The 19,557-nt window shown below is 38.1% G+C and overlaps 1 protein-coding gene across 15 annotated transcripts in view; it reads left to right on the top strand.

Annotated features, from left to right (window-relative positions):
- The window catches only part of KMT2C (lysine methyltransferase 2C), a 292,172-nt gene that overhangs the window by 219,269 nt on the left and 53,346 nt on the right, over positions 1-19,557 (top strand). For 11 of the 15 annotated variants that reach the window (XR_014294958.1, XM_082632090.1, XM_082632086.1 and 8 more), the window contains 8 exons: positions 4,515-4,643; positions 5,686-5,805; positions 8,881-9,011; positions 12,640-12,820; positions 16,572-16,676; positions 18,448-18,585; positions 18,767-18,799; positions 18,898-19,038. Coding sequence is in view for 14 of the 15 variants with exons in the window: in XM_082632090.1 (XP_082488216.1) it covers positions 4,515-4,643; positions 5,686-5,805; positions 8,881-9,011; positions 12,640-12,820; positions 16,572-16,676; positions 18,448-18,585; positions 18,767-18,799; positions 18,898-19,038 (978 nt within the window). In the remaining variant the exon portion in view is untranslated. The remainder of the gene's footprint in view (positions 1-4,514; positions 4,644-5,685; positions 5,806-8,880; positions 9,012-12,639; positions 12,821-16,571; positions 16,677-18,447; positions 18,586-18,766; positions 18,800-18,897; positions 19,039-19,557) is intronic. The other 4 variants (XM_082632089.1, XM_082632088.1, XM_082632085.1 and 1 more) reach the window with 1 other exon arrangement.

Genomic DNA, 19,557 nt, shown 5'->3' with positions numbered 1-19,557 from the left:
AATAAAACTGCTCTCTGTGTCTCAAGAGTGGGAGCGCAGTGGGGGGGAAAATGAAGTGGGAACACAGGGACTTCCCTGGTGGTGCAGTGGTTCAGAATCCACCTGCCAGTTCAGGGGACACGGGTTCTAACCCTCCTCCGGGAAGATCCCACATGCCGCGCGGAGCAAGTAGGCCTGTGCAACACAATTACTGAGCCTGCGTTCTAGAGCCCGTGAGCCACAACTGCTGAGCCTGCGTGCCGCAACTACTGAAGCCCGCACACCTAGAGCCCGTGCTCTGCAACAAGAGAAGCCATCGCAATGAGAAGCCTGTGCTCCACAACAAGAGAAGCCATCGCAATGAGAAGCCCGCACACCGCAACCAAGAGTAGCCCCCACTCGCTGCAACTAGAGAAAACCCGCGCGCAGCACCGAAGACCCAATGCCCACAAAAATAAATAAATAAATTTATTTAAAAAAAAAAAAAAGACGAGTGGGAGCACAGTGCTTCCCTCTCAGTTGCTGCCCCCGCCCCCCGTGGACCCTCACAGCACGGTGGGGACATCGGGAGGTGGGGAGTAGGACCGCGCCCAGGCTGTGGCAGGCAGTGTGTGGGGCAGATTGAGAGGAAGCAGCCGGGTGGGTCGGTTATCACCTTCTGCAATTTGTTAACGGTCATTTATTTCCTCAACGCTTTAAATTTTGTTTTTGGGCAAGTAATATATTCACATGTTTTAAAACTGAACAAGAATACGGGTGTTTCTCTTTTCCCTGTCCTGTCAGTTCACTTCTCCAGAGGCAGCCATTCTTTGTGTCCTTCCAGAGGTGTTTTGTTCATGTACAAGCACATGGATATACATTTTGTGTTCCGTTTGTCGTACTGTTCTTGCTTTTATGTTATTCTTCATTTTTCATATTCCTTTGTATGGATGTAAGTAACTCAGTTCCCAAACTGATAAGACCTTTAGGGGTTTTGTTTGTTTGGTTGGTTTTTCAGTCTTTTATTGTGTGTTTCCTGAGATTTCATGTATTCCTCCTTGTTTCTCTCCCTCATTTTTGGTGGGCATACCTTCTGTTGTTTCTTGAGAGAGAATGCATGGAAAGTAAATTTGAGAGGTTATGTACTTCTGAAAATGTACCCTCCCACCTAACTGATCTTTTCCAGGTTGGAATTCAATTTTCCTTCAGCGTTTTGAAGTCATTGATCCAGTGTCTTTTAGTTCCTGGTATATAGGGAACTTGATACTTTTTATATGATCCGTGTTCTCTCTGGAAGTTCTTGGGATTTTAGGACATTCTTTGTCTGCAGTGTTCTGAAATTTGGTGAAGATATGTCTATTTCAGTCTGTTATGGATGTTTCTCCTTTCTTTTGTCAGGCACTGAGTGGTCCCTTGCGTCTGCCATCTCATACCCCTCAGCGTTAGGAAATGTTCTTAAAACCATTGATTCTCCCCCTCGGTGCCCCCTCTTCTTTTTCTTGACCCTGCTCTTCAGATGTGAGACCCACTCAGCCCATTCTCCCTGTCTTTTCTCTCCTCCTTTCCAGCTCAGGTCTTTGCATTTTACTCTAAAGTAAATTTTTTATTTTATTTTTCTATCCCTCTACTGATTTTCATTTTTGTTTTGTTTTCTAATATCATGGATTAATTTCCAAAAGCTGTCTTTTCTTCCTTTGCATGTTCCTTTTCATAGCATCCTGTTCTTGCCTCATGAATGTTTTATCTTACCTGTTGGAGGATTAAAATTTTTTTTCTAATGTTTTCTTTTTCCTGCATAGTCTTTCAATTCCCAGTTGCATTTTGTGGTCTCAGGTCTCTATCTTTCATGTGATAGATAATCCTTGGTTGTCCATGTGTGATGAAAAGTGAGGACTAAAAGTGGTGATTGGAAAAATAAATTAATAATTTTTAAAAAAAATAAGGAATGAGTGATTAAAAATTATGAAAATCTTCGAGTTTGTGGGTGGTATTTGTTGACTAAGCTTTGTGATCTGTGCTCACTATTTGGAAAATCCCCTAGTGTCAGTACCTTTAGACATTTCTCTTGGACTGGTCAGGTTTCCCAGAAGAATCTTCCTGTCTCCTGCTTGGACAGTAGAGATTTAGCTGCTGGCTTTCTGGGAGTGTAGTGGGGAAGGCCCCAGGGGAGAGAGGGTCAGCATTTAACATGCCTGTAGTCACGTAATCCTGTTTTCAGTCCATGACCCCAGTGTTGAGTTTGAGTGTCTGAGTCCCAAATCCTGTGAGTATGAATGGCAGCCTCACAGTGTGTGAAGTTGGGAAGGTCATAGGGATTATGGCTTCTGTAGTTAATATGAATATAAAACTCTCTTTGCTTTAGCTGCCTCCCACCCATTTCCAAAGGTACCTGGCTCTGCCAGTTCTTCAACCTTTTGAGGATTGTGATAAAGTTGGATTTTTTTCTTGGTTCCTTCCACTTTCAACTGAGAATTTGCATTTCCTGAGTCAGTTATTATTCATCTCTCTGCTTTCTCCTTCCAAAATTGTGGCTTTTCTTCTTTCCTGTTTTTTCTGTCTTTGTGGGTTTGTCTTTTAAAAATAGATTGCTTTACTGTATATAGGGTTTGGGGAGAGTGAAATTAGATACATGAATTTAGTCTACCATCTTAAACGTAAATTCCCTCTCATATATTTCAGTGGGTTTATTTTAAGGTAAATAATTGCTAGTTTGTTACCTTTGGTCTTTGCTAAGTTTCAGTAAATAAATAAATAGACAAAATTTTCATGGTTTAATCTTAGCTGTAGAAAGCAGTTATCAGATTGTTACAGAATTGACCTTAAACACTGACCTAATATTATTGAAAACAAATACACTGCCCATGGTATTACAGAAATATGCATAATACTTAGAATATTGAAGAAAAGTGTTAACAATTTATTGTTAAATGTATTTGATAACTTTTTTTCCCCTAAAGCACAGCGTAAAGCATATACAGCTTGAAAAGTTTTGATTACCATGGTTTTAAAACAGCATTCCTCTCTAGGAACTGAGCTTTTGTATGCATTACTTAGTTTCATTGTTTACTTCATTTGGTGAAAAATTTGTTGAACACCTATTACGTACCGTGCTAAGGATGCAGCTGTTAATAAGAGTCTTAGATAAGGAGAATATAGTCTAGCAAGGAAACAGACGTTAAAAGAACCAATTAAAATGAAGCATAATGTTAACGTACAGGAGCATGTATAACTTTGGGAATTCTCTAAGAAAGTGATGGTTATAATAAATCCTGAGGGCTTCCCTGGTGGCACAGTGGTTAAGAATCCACCTGCCAATGCAGGGGACACGGATTCAAGCCCTGGACCGGGAAGACCCCACATGCCACGGAGCAACTAAGCCCATGAGCCACAGCTACTGAGCCTGCGCTCTAGAGCCCACAAGCCACAACTACTGAGCCCTTGCACCACAGCTACCGAAGCCCGCGCGCCTAGAGCCCGTGCTCCACAGCAAGAGAAGCCACCGCAATGAGAAGCCCGTGCACCGCAACAGAGAGTAGCCCCTACTCACCGCAGCTAGAGAAAGCCTGCGTGCAGCAACAAAGACCCAACGCAGCCAAAAAAAAAAAAAAAAAAGTCCTGAAAGATGGCTAGGTGGAAGGTGGCAGAGGTGGGGAGGCAGTGGAGAGGGAGCTTGATGTGCTCAGGGAGCTGAACGTAGCTTGCATAGTGGGAGTGAGATGAAGCTGGAGAGTTCACAGGACACTGTTATAATGGGCCTTGCAATTTGAATTTCATTTTGAGGCCACTGGGAAGACATTAAAGGATTTTTAAGCAGAAAATTGATACTTTTCAATTGATAAATTGATATTTATAGAAACATCATTTAGCCTGCAATGTATAGAACTGATTGGAGAGGAAGGTAAGCGTGGAGGCAAGGAAGAACAGGAGGGGAGGGAATGCAGTAAGTCAAGATTGGACTGAGATGGTAGTTGAGAGAAATAAAATGCCCTTGGGAGATATTGAGGAGTCCTGATTGAAGGAGAAAAGAAATTAGGAATTGTCAAGGCTGTCTCCTAGGAATCTGGCTCCTGCACGGTACGTTTCCATGTCTTTTAATGATGACAGGTAAATTCTGGGAAAGGGAGAAGGTTCATCTTAAATTAGTAGTTCAACTTTGTATATAAAGTTTTCAGTAACTAGGTAATATCTAATTACAGATTAGTTGGAGCTCAAGAGAGTTCTAGGCTAGAGAGACAACCTTGGGGTCCTGGACCTGAAGACATAATTAAAAGCAAGGGAATGATAGGTTAAGTGCAGATTGATTTATAATTGTCTTTGGGAGTGTTCTCTGTGTGTTTCCCCTCCCCTGATTCTTATGTTTCATTTCTTAGAACATTGCACTAATTAGCATGAGTTCTGCAGCCCTTAGGGGGCCTTTTCTGTCTCTATACTTTCCCTGTCAGCCGGGATACATGATTGAATGGCTCGGCAGCCACTTTGCTTTGTATTTCCTGTTAGATAGGAATTGTGTATTTGATAGCTTTTTCAAGTTTATCTGTACGTTTACTTTTTTCCAGAAGGAGAACTTATGGATTGTGATGGAAAATCAGAATCTAGTCCTGACCGGGAAGCTGTGGATGAGGACACTAAGGGAGTAGGAGGAACAGAGGGTGTCAAAAAGAGGAAAAGGAAACCCTACAGACCAGGTATGAGAGTGACGAGTGATCTAAATACCTTTTGACGTGGAAGGGAAAACGTTGTGTGTGTGTTCTGCTAGACCTCAAAAGATACCCTTCCTTACAGATGAGCCACGTGTATAACAGGGGCCTAGATCAGCTTCGTCCAAATCACTGTATGAAAATGATTTCATTTCTTCGTAATTATGAGGCTTATAAGTGCACTAACTTTTTTAGACACTGCCAAATTCCTTCCAGGAACTTACAGTTAAATGTTGGGGTTTTTTTGTTTTTTCTTTTTCTGCCTTACATGGAAGTTATCCATGTAAGGGACCCATTTAAGGGGCCCATTAGGTCACAAAGTATATTGCTAGACAACTATCATATGACAGAAGCTGTTGTGTTACTGTGTGTCAGGCACTGTTCTCAGCACTTACATCTGTTTATTTAGTGCTTATCGCGTGTGTACAGGAGATGCTATACATGATCCGTTTTTTACCAGTGAGGTAACTGAAGCAATGAAAAGTTAAATAACCTGCCCAAAGTCTAGTAGGAACCAGAATTACACAGTTTGACTCTAGATTCCGTGCTCTTATTACAGAGCTCACGTCTAAGAACTTTAGGAATAACTAGACACATTACCCCAGAAGTCATGTTGATTTTTGTTTGGATCATCTAGTTTAGTTTGTATCTTGTATTTGTTCTCCCTCAGCTAACATACAAATAATTTGAATGATGATCTGTGAGTTACTAACATTAAGGAAACAAGCATAATTTACTATAATGTTTACCCTGACATCGTTTAGGAGAAGAAATACATGCAGTCTTCTGTACTTTAATGAATTTGTATTCCTATTTGGTTAGTAATGAGGTAACAATAACTTTGATCTCTTTTATTTGTTTATTTCCAAACTCTTGTATTTTGCATTAAAATGAGATTATTGATTTAAGTTAACCCATATTGAATTTGGGAAATGCCTCACTGTTTAAGCAATTGCACCCTACTTACTGTGGAATTACAGGGAGAAATTCGTAGTTATTTACAAGGTTATCTAATTTCTGTTTTGGATAGGTATTGGTGGATTTATGGTACGACAAAGAAGTCGAACTGGGCAAGGAAAAACCAAAAGATCTGTGATCAGAAAAGATTCCTCAGGCTCCATTTCTGAGCAGTTACCTAGCAGAGATGATGGTATGGTACTGATTTTGTTTGATTTAACCCTCTTATCTTGATATCCCCATTGAAAAGAACTATCCTAAATAATGTTACAATGACAACCTTATTGCTTCTTAGTGATGAAAGGATTTTAGTGCCTGTAAAGTTCATATCTGCAGTATAGAAGTTAGGTTTGATAAGAAAATTATTTAAATCCAATCAATTATATTGCTTTGAGATTACTTTAAGAAGGTTCCCTCTTCTCCGCCCCCCGCCCCCGCCCTTACCCTCTCTTACGTTAAATATAAACAGTTTAGGAACTGAATCACATAGTTATGTCTGGTACTTTCTGGCCATCTCACAAAAGGCCTTTCTTTGCCTGCATTAGCTACTTGGCATAAAATTGGAAACTTTTTAGACTATGTAGTTGAAAGTGACAGCGTATCCCAATAATTTATAACAAAGTTGTATAGTGTTTTAGAAATTTATCTTCCAGTTATTAGTCTGTCATTGTTACTTAGAGTTTCAAAGAAAGCTAAATCATTGCTTAAGTCATAGCTTAAGAATTGGTCCTAATGAAGACTTTGCAATCAGTATGGTCATGATCTGTACACTTTCTGAACTTTAAATATTTTATATAGAATCTGAAGAAAAAAGATGTTTTTATCATATTCTTTGAATAGTGTTCTTTTATTACTATGTGATAGGGTTTTGGCCTGTGAATGAATTTCAGAAAAATTGCTGCACATTTTTAAAAGGAAGCACCATAATGGTTTTAAAGAAGTTCCTAATATGACTTAACATGGCTGTAATAAGCCCCAGTTAAGAAATGTGATATGTTCAATGAAACTATTTTTTTGTTTTCCATCTTTGTCTCTGTTTTGTCTTCTATATAATTTTAGTTTTATCATTTAGTTCAGTATTTTTCATCTGTGTCATCCACTGAATTTTTAATTTATTATGCATTTTTCCTTTTCTAAACTACTTTTTTGATATTTTAACACTTTATAGCTTCTTTTTACAGCTTATTCCTCCCAGTTTTAGTTGCTTTAGGATATAATATCTCTAAAACCTTTGCATATCTGATTCTGCTCTGTATCTCCTGCCCTGTCCCCTAGTGCCTCGTTTCGTTGTGTTTATGGTGTGAGATGGATACATATACATTAAACAGCAACAAAATTCTTTTTAAACTGTGAGCTCATATTCTTCAGAACATTCTCTGAGCTTTTTGAGGACTGAAGTGAAGGTTGGTTACTTCAGAGAATATTTGTTGCCAGGAACATGAGGTGCTACTCCCCTAGGGCTCCTTTAAGCTAAATTCTTGGCTTGAAGTTTTTTGGTCCACCTATGTTATATAAATTCAGATTTCTTACATATCAGGGCTGTACCGAGTTTATGAACTCTCAGGGAAGATTTTCATTTTTTTGCCTTTCTACCCAGCACCTTATTCAGTGACAAGATGACACGCAGTTTTCTTTGCTGTCAGGTTGGGGGGGGGGGTTAGTGATGTGTGGAGGACCAGGGGAACGGGAGGGTGTGTTTCTTGTTAAACCAGCCCTGGTGTGGAGTCCTTCAGGGTCCCCCCTTTATACCAGGCAGCTTCTGGTTAATCTCTGCACCTTGGGAAGAGGCTGTAGGCTTTGTCTTCTATTCCCCATTCCTCATAAGGCTCTGAAAACTGGAGTTCAAGGTCACTAGATTTTAGCAAAATTTCAGAGAGCTTTATTTAGTTCTTTGCTTATTTCTGTGGTTCCTATTTTACCTTAATTTTTGGTCTTGGAGAATTCTTTATTTTCTGTTTCGATTACTGCTGTATTTTTTTTTTTTTTTTTTTTTTTTTTTTTTGCGGTACGCGGGCCTCTCACTGTTGTGGCCTCTCCCGTTGCGGAGCACAGGCTCCGGAGGCGCAGGCTCAGAGGCCATAGCTCACGGGCCCAGCCGCTCCGAGTCATGTGGGATCTTCCCGGACCGGGGCACGAACCCGTGTCCCCTGCATCGGCTGGCGGACTCTCAATTACTGCGCCACCAGGGAAGCCCTACTGCTGTATTTTTTTTTAAATGTTTATCCACCATATTTAGTTGTTTTCAGTCCACCTATGTAGTCTGGCAACAAAAGTGCCCACATTGATTTTCAGAAGGCTAGTGCCTTTTGCCTAAAGTATATGAGAGTATCATTTGATTGCTTGCTTACCTGCTTTAAGTGGTGTACTTATTTTTTTGCTAATTTCATAGTCCAACATTTTGGATTTTTGCATTTCTTTGATTTTAAATTTGAGCATTCATAGCATATTTATTATCATATTCATAGATAGTCATATATTATCACAATATGTATGTACTCCAGATACCTAATTTGCAGTAAATCCCTGAACTTGAATTGATGGATTGAAGGACACACATTTTTTAAAAGACTTTTGTTAGATAGTCCCAATAAACTCTAGCAAAAGATTGTACCCACTAAGTTCCCTTTAGTAGTGTTCGAGTAGCCATTTATCCATACTCATTAGCATTGAGTATGTATTTTCCTTTTTTTTTTTTTTTGCGGTACGCGGGCCTCTCACTGTTGTGGCCTCTCCCGTTGCGGAGCACAGGCTCCGGACGCGCAAGCTCAGCGGCCATGACTCACAGGCCCAGCCGCTCTGTGGCATGTGGGATCCTCCCGGACCGGGGCACAAACCCGTGTCCCCTGCATCGGCGGGCGGACTCTCAACCACTGCGCCACCAGGGAAGCCCTGTATTTTCCTTTTTTTAACCTTTAACAAAATGTCAACATTAAAAAAATCAAGTTTCTGCTTTGTGAATAAGAAAATATTAAGAAACAATGGGAAGCATGCTGATAATAAGTAGACATGAAATGAATTTTTTATGATACTTAAAAATTAATAAACTTACTTTGAGGTCTTTTTATGAAAAAGCTAATTTGTCAAGTCATTGTGCTGTGTACCTTAAACTTAGTTGTATGTCAGTTATATCTCAATAAAACTGAAAGAAAAAGGAAAAAGCTTGTTTATGTGGAACTGTGTGTATGTTGGTAAGTTATAAAATTACTTTTGGTGGGCTTATCTGAAAATTTTAAATACCACATATTTATAAATGTGACTATTGTTTCAGGCTGGAGTGAGCAGTTACCAGATACTCTAGTTGATGAATCTGTTTCTGTTACTGAAAACACTGAAAAAATAAAGAAGAGATACCGAAAAAGGAAAAATAAGCTTGAAGAAATTTTCCCTGCCTATTTACAAGTAATATTTTGCTTTATATTATATATTTGTTAATGAAAGAAACGTAAAGTGATGTATCGAGTTTTGAAAAAGAGTTTTGTTGTTTTTGTACATGTTTTAATCAGTCATCATAGATGCCATTTTTTACCTTCCAGAGGCCCTTAAAAATTACATTTATCTTCTTTGTGCTTTGATACTTTTTACAAAGTTCTTTTTTTAATCCCAGTTTTTCATTTATAAATTTCATAAGAAACACAAGAACTCTTTGGCTGGGAAAAGCTCATGCTTCCAAACCAGTCATACCTGTGTGCCCTGCAAACGCAAGTCTGGGGACAGCTTCCTTTGCTAGTACAGGTTACAGTAATTGTGTTCACTGAATGATGATGGGTTTTTAGCTGCCAGAATTACAGCTTTCATAATATTTACCACTTTTAGAGGCCTAGTGAACCAAAGGTTTAGGCTGAATTGTTTTTGTTTTCTAAAATATACATCAGGAAAATATCCCTCAATATGAAGAAATTGTTTGATAGATGTAAATAGAAATCCTTCTGGTTCATCTTGTAAACATTAAGTCACAGAAGAGTTCAAGGCCATGTGGTACATTGGAAAGAGCCCTACATCAGAAATAGGACTGAGCTGTAATGACTGGCTCAGCCATAGCTCATTCTAGATTCTTGAGCATGTAATTCATCCTTCCTTGGCCTCTCTTCCTTCGTGTGTAGAAATTGAATTGGATCAGACTGTCATTGAGTGTCCATCTGATCTGTCCCTCCCACACAGCTATGGCCAACATAGATAGCTCTTCATTGCTTGAGTTGTAATGTTTTTTTTAACCTTAATTTTCCATTAGCTATTGCTAATTTAATTGGTTTTAAAATGCATTTCCTTTCAATTAACATAGAGCTTCCTCAATTTTTTTTAGTAATTAGAAGTATAAAATTCAAATACTCATTTGAGTAAAATGTCTTCTATATTTATCAAATAAGACTTTAAAGCGTAAGTACCTTAAGTATATAATAATATTTATGAGTGTGAAGTTTTGTTAGACAACTAACATAAGGGCCGTGTCCATTTTAAAGAGTGCAGTCTTTAAAGTCAGAGTCCTGGGTTTGAATGCCACTGTGCTACCAGTTAGCTATGTGATTTTGTTTTATTTAACATCTCTGTGCCCCAGTTTTCTCATCTATAAAATTGTGGTAATACCTACTGTACAGAAATGTTGAGAGATGAAATAAGAATCGTGGATGTAAAGTGCTTAACTCTGCACCTTACATTTTATCTGTCTTTAATAAATGTTTTATTTTCCCCTTATTCCCTTCACATACCCATTCATTCTAGCTTTGTACCTTTTAAAAATATATAACAGTAATTTTATTGTTCAGGAAATAGAACCATTTATTGTTTAGATTATATTTAATTGCATCCTTTGTGTTGTCTCCTGTGCCCTTCTCCTCCCATCTTAATAGTCCTTCCTGGGAGTATTGAGTAGATGGCATGCCCCCCTCCTCCTGTTGACCCTTCTGTAAAGTGTAATGTACATTTAGGAAGCTTTCTTTAGCTTTTTTAATGAAAGTATTGATATGAAAACTAACGATTTCATACTTTTGCAAAAGAGCCTTTAAAAATAGTGGATCTGATTTCCTGATTACTGCTGTAATCTAAATCTGTTGATCTGGATTGTTTCTTTTGGTGCACAGGTGTAATTCCTCTGTTGTCCATCAGTAACATATAGCTTTTTTGATGTGCAGGAACCTTTTGTGATAGTACTATTTCTTGGACATCTTGTGATAGCAATTGTATTTTTTTTCACCGTTGTTCAGGGGTGGGGTGGGGCATACATAATACATAGTGATGAAAACCCCCCAGGAATTCAGTAACAGTGTTTTTCTAGCTTTTCTTTATTAATCACAACAGTGTCAAGATAAACTATAAATAATTGTATAATCCACCCAGTAGAAATAGTTACCTGGCCTCTTAAGAGCTGGTGGTACCACATGGCCGTAGGAACCCCTGTAGTAGATCTGAAGTCTCCAGGTTCTGGTCATCACTGAACATTATTAAGTCACAAACCAGGTGGAGCCACTCCCTTATGTTAACTGCAGGAAACAAAAAGCCACCAAAGTAGTAAGAATGTAACACTTTTTGATAAATACCACTAAATTCATCATGGGTCATATTAAGAAAGAATTCTTGCTAATGGTGGTCTCAGATTTCTCAAATTTATACTGAAGGCATTAAATAAGTGATCTATAAAGTTCTAAGATGCTTTCCTAATGATAAAAGCTTGCCAGTGTAAGAAACAAGTCATCTCCTGCCCAGTGCTCTATCTTTGTGGGTTTTCAAATTTCTTTTTCATAATGAAACAACTTCTTCATTAAAAAAAAGTGAAAATTTCAAATCAAATATTCATCGCCTCTACCAGACTTTACATACCTCCTCCCCTTTCCCTTTTCAAAAGTTAACAGCTTGGTGTTTATCCTTTCAGAACTTTTAAAATAATTTATTTTTGTATAGTCTTGGTTTGTATTATATGTTTTGCTGGACATATCACTCAACTTGCTTTCTTTTAATACTGTATTTTAGAGCTTCTTTTTTTTGACAGCATAATTCTACATCCTTTTTAAAAATTGATGTATTTTATAATATGGATATCTATAATTTATTTAGTCATATGCTTTTTGACAGACATTGAGTCTGTTTTCTCTTTTTGGTATTACTAAAAAATGCTGCGGTGAACCATTTTTGTGTGTGTGTCTTTGGCAAAAGTGTACTAAATGTTGGTAGTTACTGCAAAATTGCCCTCCACCAAGAATCCCCTTTCCAGGCAGACCACATAATAGAAAATAGAGTTTTGGGGTTGAAGTAAGTGAAGGGGGTCCCCAGTGCTTCCTTTTGTTCTCTTTATTGATACTTGAGAAGTTTGGAGGAGACCTAGAGCTCTAAGGAGCCTAGCTTGAGAGAGTGCTCTCTGCAGTAGAGCAACTACATTGAAATGGAGGAAAGTTCATATGAGTAAATGGATAAAAAGCCACAGCCTTTCATAGCCGTACATTTTGTACACATAGTTTGTTTAAAATGACTATAAAAACCCTCTTTCAGATTTATAGCATGTGAAGTCTTTAATGTGGTTGTATGCATCAGTATGAGAATACTAAATCTATCTGAAGTATATAAATATTAAAGCTGTAGATCAAACCCTTGTGCTATCCTCTGTAGATAATCTGTAAATATTAATAATATTCATGAAGTTTTAGTTTTTCTTCTAATGTGAATTAAGGTGCCATACTATTATAAATTTATCCATTTTTAAATTTAATTGTAATCTAATCTGGGAGTATCGAATTATTATACTGCAGTTGGTAGAAACGTATTTGACGGAATTGTGTGGTTTTATTTGCATTTTATTTGATTCTTGTAAAAAAGAACAAAAAACCTTATTTTTAAAATTCCGGTCAATTCTTTATATAAAAGAATTGACAGGCTATCTCTATAATTATTTATATATTTCTATATTCAATTTTTATATTGTTAAATACTAAGCTTTTTGTTAGTTCTGCCTTCTTACCAAAATGATGACAGAATTATCTGTTCTCATTTTAGAGTTTTATAACTAAGTCGATTGTTCTCATATGTGCTTATCTTTATCTAGGAAGCTTTCTTTGGAAAAGATCTTCTAGATACAACTAGACAAAACAAACTAAGTTTAGATAATCTATCAGAAGATACAGCTCAGCTTTCTTACAAAACAAACATGAACACAAATTTCTTGGATCCTTCCTTAGATCCACTACTTAGTTCATCCTCAACTCCAGCAAAACCTGGAACTCACGGTATGTGGAATCAGTGACAAACTTTTCTTTATTGCATTACATTCATCTTCCTTTTAATCAAACCTTTGAAATGCTTTAGTTTGGCCTCATATGCATTTTAAAAATTAACTTTATTGAAGTACCAGGTCTATAAGATTTATCAAATAAGTTTATCTGTGTAACAACCACTGAATCAACTCTTGTGAGTGGCGAAGGAAAATGTTTGGTTTACAGTTTGCTGAGGGTAATAATGTAAGGGAGTGTAATTAGGCCATAGTGGGTGAGTTATAAATATAATAATCTTCAACTAAAGTAGATTTTTGTTAATTACATAGCCCCAAGAAATTCAAAAGAGGGAAAGAGTGCTGTAGCTGGGAACTGGCTGTCCCACTGTGATAATAAAGTGAAATATATTTCAGATCAGTTTCTCACTACTGACAGTTTGGGCCAGATAAGCCTTTGTTGGAGGAGGGAGGCTGTCCTGGTACTTAGCGGCATATCTATCCTCATGATGTGTCATAATGATCAGAAATGTCTCCAGATACTGCCAGATGTCCCTGCAGAACTGTCCCCTATTGAGACCCACTGCCCTAGCTATAGTGAATACGGGGACTACTTAGAATCAGAGAAAGGTATGAGAGCTTAATGTTCATTAATATTAACGTCAGCAAGGCTCTCAGAGTTTAACTAGTTCGGTATCACAAAGTTTTTCCTCCACTTCTGTATTTTTATCTTACTTTCAATTAGAAATTTAATGTTCTTCTGACAGGCTTCCTTTTGCCATTGAATTACATTTATTACTCCTTTAATTTTATAAACTCAATTTGGAAAACAATCTTAAGGCAGCAGCCTTCCACTGAAAGATGACTTTTGATATATTAAGTAGTTACAGCTTCATTAACTTACCACTATCCTGGATGGAAATACAGGCTTTTATTTTTTATTTTAACTTCTTGAAATAATTAGAAGCAATCTTATCCCCCTGTTATTTGAATGCACCCAGCACGGGAGTAAAGGCCATGCTCTTTGTTTAATGTTAGCAGATCATTTTACTTTAGTTCTGTTGTTTTGAGTACTTACCTGCTCTGATCCATGTTAATATGTTGTTAAAATAATGCATAGTGAAAGACTTGTCGGCCCTTCAAAGGATGTCTTACTCTGAAGGATATCTTATAAAAGTCTTGACTAGCCATTTCAAGACTTACATAGAAGGAAATTGCCCTTGAGTTTTTATAAGGAAGAGAACTGAGGTTGGAAGGAGACATATTGTGACTGGAAAGACATTGCTGTACACTGTTTTTATTCCTGTTTCCTTTATTTGACGTTGTTTTTTCCACAAAACTCCTAAAGAGAGAATAGTTTAATGATAAAGCCAAAGTGTAGAGGACTAGAATAATACACATTTCAAAACCTAAGTTAAATATAATGTTCTGTGCAGTTGAAACACTCTCTTGCCTTTATAATGGGAATTCAAAAGTAATAGCTTCCCTTTTTAAAATACTGTATTCAATGTAGTCCATTACATCAGTTTTAATAATTTGTTGGTAAGATACAAAATCTCTTCAGGTAGAGGAGAACTTTTAAAACATGGTCTTTTAAAAAACTCTGGTTGTAATTTGTTTAGTAGAATTCCATTGGTTTAAAACAAACAAGCCCGCAAACCTTAACCCTGAAACAATTATCCCCCAATTTTTTTCTTTCAAGTGTACTGTTGTCTAGAGAATATATTATTGAAATAATTTTATTTCTTAAAAACTTTACAAATATTTGGGCATACAGAATTTACTTTAGCTCAATTTGAAAAATTATATTTTTATGTATGTATGAGTTCTATTTGAGAAGTATATGTTTAATGGGACAAGACTATTTTCATAGAAATATTTGATCTAGAATCTGGAGTATTTTATGTCCTCCCCTCCTCTCCTTTTTTTTTTTTAATTTTTAATTGAAATATAGTTGATTTACAGTGCTGTGCCAATGTCTGCCTTACAGCAGAGTGACTCAGCTGTACACATATATATTCTTTTAAAAATATTCTTTTCCATTATGGTTTATCATAGGATATTGAAAATAGTTCTCTGTGCTATACAGTAGGATCTTGTTGCTTACCCATTCTAAATATATATCCTTTTTTTTCCTTAAGTAAAAATATAGTCAAAATGGATTAAAAAATTCAGATATCCCTTAACTTAAATGACTAATAAAGTTACTAAAGGTAGCCTAAATATTTTCCTGCTTGATTAGGCCAGAAACCCTGGTAGTTCTCCTTGACCCTTCATTATCTCACATTCCACATCTAATACATTCACAAGTTTGCCTCTGCCTTCAAATGATACCCTAAAGCCAACCACTCCTAACCTCACCCTCCCACCACAGTGCAGACTGGTACCGCCTCTCACTTAGACCCGGCCAAGGCCTGCTGACTGATCCATCTCCCCTCTTGCCAACATGCCTTACCCCCTCCTCCACCCCCGTCGGTTCTGCGCCTGGCAACCAGCGTTTCCCTGTAAGATAGCAGTCACACCCTCTTCTAGCAACCTTCCAGCAACTTCCCATTATACACTTGACCCCTGAACAACAGGGGTTTGAACTGAGAGGGTCCACTTATATGAAGATTTTTTTCACTGATACGTACAGGAGTCCTACAATCTCTGGTTGGCTGAATCTGCAGAGGTGGAAATGAGGATAGGGAGGGCCGACCAGAAGTCATGTTCGGATCTTTGACTGTGTGGAGGGTTGGTGCCCCTCACCCCCATGTTGTTCAAGGGTCAACTGGACTTTATACTTCAGAATAAAGCTCAGTCTTCGCCTTGACTTGTAAAACCATCCATAATCTTGCTTAACTGCCTTTTCAGTTTCTTACCACTCTTTCCCTTTATTATCGCAAGCACTGGCCCCTTGTCTTGACAAAACTCTTCCTGCTCTGGTCTTTGCATCTGCTTTTCCCTTTGCCTGAGGTACTCTCTCCATCTTAGGGCATATGCTCCCGTAGCTTGTTTATTAGATTTGTGCTTGGTAACCACCTTTAAAAGGCCTTCCCTGATCACTTTATCTAATATCTAACAGTATTTCCACATCTTATTCTGAATCCTTTTTTCCTTATTGCTTATCTTTATAGCACTTACACTGATGTCGTTTATTTACTGTCAGACTCCCTCTGAGAAAGTAAGCTCTGGAGGCCATGCACTTTGTTTTAGTCACTTCTGTATTCCCAGTGGCTGGACCAGTGCCTGTTAACATAATCCATAGACATAATTCTGTGGGTACTCAAAACATTTTCTTGAATAAATAAGTGAATTAATCAGTGTTAAGGGTAAAGCCGGAAGTAGGCATTTAACTAGATGGTATCTGGTTTATACTTTACAAGGAACTTCTAAACAGTAGGTTTGCCTTTAATATTTTATTTATCTTCTAAAGTGTTTTCCAGATGTCATTTTTAGCGATGCCACTTTCTTGATTTTTTGCTTTGTTTCTTATAACATTCCATTTCACTTTTATTGCCTACGGGTTTTATTTTAAATTTTATTTTATTAATATACAGTAGTCACAAAAACAGAAGTCTTAATTTTTAATGTTTTGTTATTGAAAATGTTGGAGTGCCTTTTCTATGAAAAATTCCTTACTTTAGAAGTAATAATCTTTTTATGATTCTAGCACTTACCTCAGTATCTGCTGTATTCTAGATATTTAGTAAATGGTTGAATTGAGTGAGTTTTAGAATTTAATGTCTAGGAAAATACTGACACTTTAAAAGCATACTTACTATACTTAGGTACTGCTGATGATCCCTTAGCCGACATTTCCGAAGTCTTAAACACAGATGATGACATTCTTGGAATAATTTCAGACGACCTTGCAAAATCAGTTGATCATTCAGGTATATATGAATACTGTTTGCCCAGTGTCTATTTTATGATGTGAGTGAGAGGTATGTGTGTGAAACAAGCTTAGTCTTTTCTCTGAAACTGAAAAAAAAAAATTTTCTTTCTTTCTTTCTTCCTTTTTCTTCCTTCCCTCCCTCCTTCCTCCCTCCCTCCCTTCCTTCCCTCCTTCCCTCCTCCCTCCTTCCCTCCTTCCTCCCTCCCTCCTCCCTCCCTTCCTTCCTTCCCTCCTTCCTTCCTCCCTCCTTCCTTCCCTCGTTCCTTCTTTCCTCCCTCCCTCCCTCCCTTCCCTCCTTCCCTCCTTCCTTCCTTCCTTCCTTCCTTCTTTCCTTCCCTCCTTCCCTCCTTCCTCCCTCCCTTCCTTCCTTCCTTCCTTCCCTCCCTCCCTCCTTCCTCCCGCCTTCCTTCCCTCCTTCCTTCTTTCCTCCCTCCCTCCCTTCCCTCCTTCCCTCCTTCCTTCCCTCCTTCCTTCCTTCCTTCCCTCCCTCCCTCCCCTCCCCTCCCCTCCTTTGTCAAAGAACTCATCATTTTATTTGATCTGCCTTGGCTTTCCTGCTTTAAGAGGGGAAATAGCAAGTTAGTTAATTTCTGTTGTCTGTCTAATTGCATCAGATTTAAGGCCTATTGCCTTAGAGTCCTGCTGTACATGTTTCTTCTTTTGTTTGCACCGTCCCCCCGCTCCTGTGGTAATCATCCATTTTATTTGGTTTGGGTCTTGTAGGTCTTGATTTATGCACTTTCCAGGTTGAGAGCTCATCTTGTCCATTTGGTAAGAAACTGAGCAATGGATGACGGCTGACTAGAAGTAGTCTTTTTTTTTTTTTAAATAGTGATTTCAGCTGAAACAACCTGTAGGTGCATGTGTATTTGTTATAGTGCTAATTTGTCACTAATCCAACTTTGCTTTTCCCTTTGTGCGTGCAGCTAAAGCATGGTACAACTGTACTGTGCTTTGGATGACTTTCTCTGTAGTGTTCTTTTTTTTTAAATGAATGGTTTTATTCATGTTAGTATGTAATTTTATAATATTACCCAAATATTATAGAGTTAGTTCCTATAAGAGCAGATAAGTTCCAGATAAGAGCAGATGAAATTTTACTTTTTGATAGCAGTAATATTGAGGGAGCATGATAAAGTAGATAAACCAGTTTTAAATGTGACTATTGCTTAAAAACCAATTTATATGAGATAAAGCATGTAATAAACATAATCTGTATATTGTTTTTGACTACAGAGTTTTTCAAAAATATGATCTGTAGTTGAAATTATTCACAAAAGGATAATTTTTACAAGGCATTAAGAATTTTAGAGGTTTTCATTAATCTGTGTGAAACTTGTTTCACAAACTGCATATGATAAGTTGAACCATACATTTGAAACCCTGTCTTCTAAGTTTAAGCAATTAATTGTATATTGAACATTGTATATTGATTCTTCTTAGAGAGTCCTGTCTTATAATATGCTGCTTATTTTTTTGTGGAAATTAGCACTTTAGAACCAGATGTGTTCTTTTGTTTCTCAGGGAATGTGTTTGCATTGATTGAACCATAACTTTAAGCAGCACCCAAGCTTATAGATACATTGTGCCTAATTTTTACTGGTTGACTCTCCAGATTGATTTTAGGAATCCAGATGAATTCAGAATTACAGGCTTTTCATTGTTCTGTTTTAATCACATTGTTGTGTCTTAATGCAGGTGAATAGTGTAGTGCATTTTGTGTGAGTGTTCAGAATTCCCTTTTTAATGTACATACCTTGCTCCTCTAGCTGGAATGGACATCGGTGCCGGCGCTGATGAGCCTTCCTCTTTGCCTCAGCCAAGTGTCAGTCAGAGTTCACGACCATTAAGTGAAGAGCAGCTCGATGGCATCCTCAGCCCTGAACTAGACAAAATGGTCACAGATGGTAAAATATTTGCCCTACATCTAGGCTTTCTAAAAGACATGAGTAAATATGATTTTCAAAGATTTCTGCATGCTTATTTACAATTTAACTTCTCTTCTGATAATTTTATGTCAAATGCTGTTTTGTATCAGTATATTGAAATGATAGTAGTTAATATTTCCACCTCTTTATTTTATCCTAGGAGCGATTCTTGGGAAGTTATATAAAATTCCAGGTATTTGTGTTTTGATTTTTAGTTTATAAGAATGGAATTCCCTGTGCTTTGGCTCTGTAGCCCTTTAATCGTACTGTCATTGGAACTGTGTCTCCTAGAGCTTGGAGGAAAGGATGTGGAGGACTTGTTTACCGCTGTGCTCAGTCCTGCAGCCACGCAGCCAGCTTCCATACCACAGCCTCCTGCGCCTCCGCTGCTGCCCGCGCACACTCAGGGTACGTCGCCTCTCGAAAAGTGTCGTAAGTATGGCTCCGCGGTGTGTGTCCCTCAGTAACCACGCACACAAGCTGATGGCAGAAAGCCCTCTTTTGTGCCGATGGAAGAATACTGATCTCTGGGTTTCCCTCAGTTACACACCTACCTCCCGGACATCCTCTGGAAATCGGCGACTCTCTTCATGGCCAGAACTCTTCTGCTCACTTGATCTGCAGCGCCGCTGTTAACAGTGCCTGCCTTCTTCCCGTCCCCCAGTCCTAGTCCCAGCTCACTTTTACTCAGTCCTTCCTGCAGAGATGTTTGGAGAACTGCTCCCCCCTCACCTGGCTGCCTTAGACTCACCCATCTGGTCTCAGTTTCACTGTCATTTCCTCAGTGGTTAGCAAATCACCACCTCCACACCTACCCCATGCTTTTCATTGGTAGCCTGTGGTGCAGATGTAAATGACTGTTTGGGTAATTATGGTTTTCCCTTTAGATTGTGAGCTCCTTGAAGGCTTGGGTCACATCTGTCTTCACCACTGTATACCTTGCCACAGAAT

Source organism: Mesoplodon mirus (assembly GCF_964341445.2).
Source record: "Mesoplodon mirus genome assembly, chromosome: 9".
NCBI lineage: Eukaryota > Metazoa > Chordata > Mammalia > Artiodactyla > Ziphiidae > Mesoplodon > Mesoplodon mirus.
This window is presented reverse-complemented; position numbering and strand designations above follow the sequence as displayed.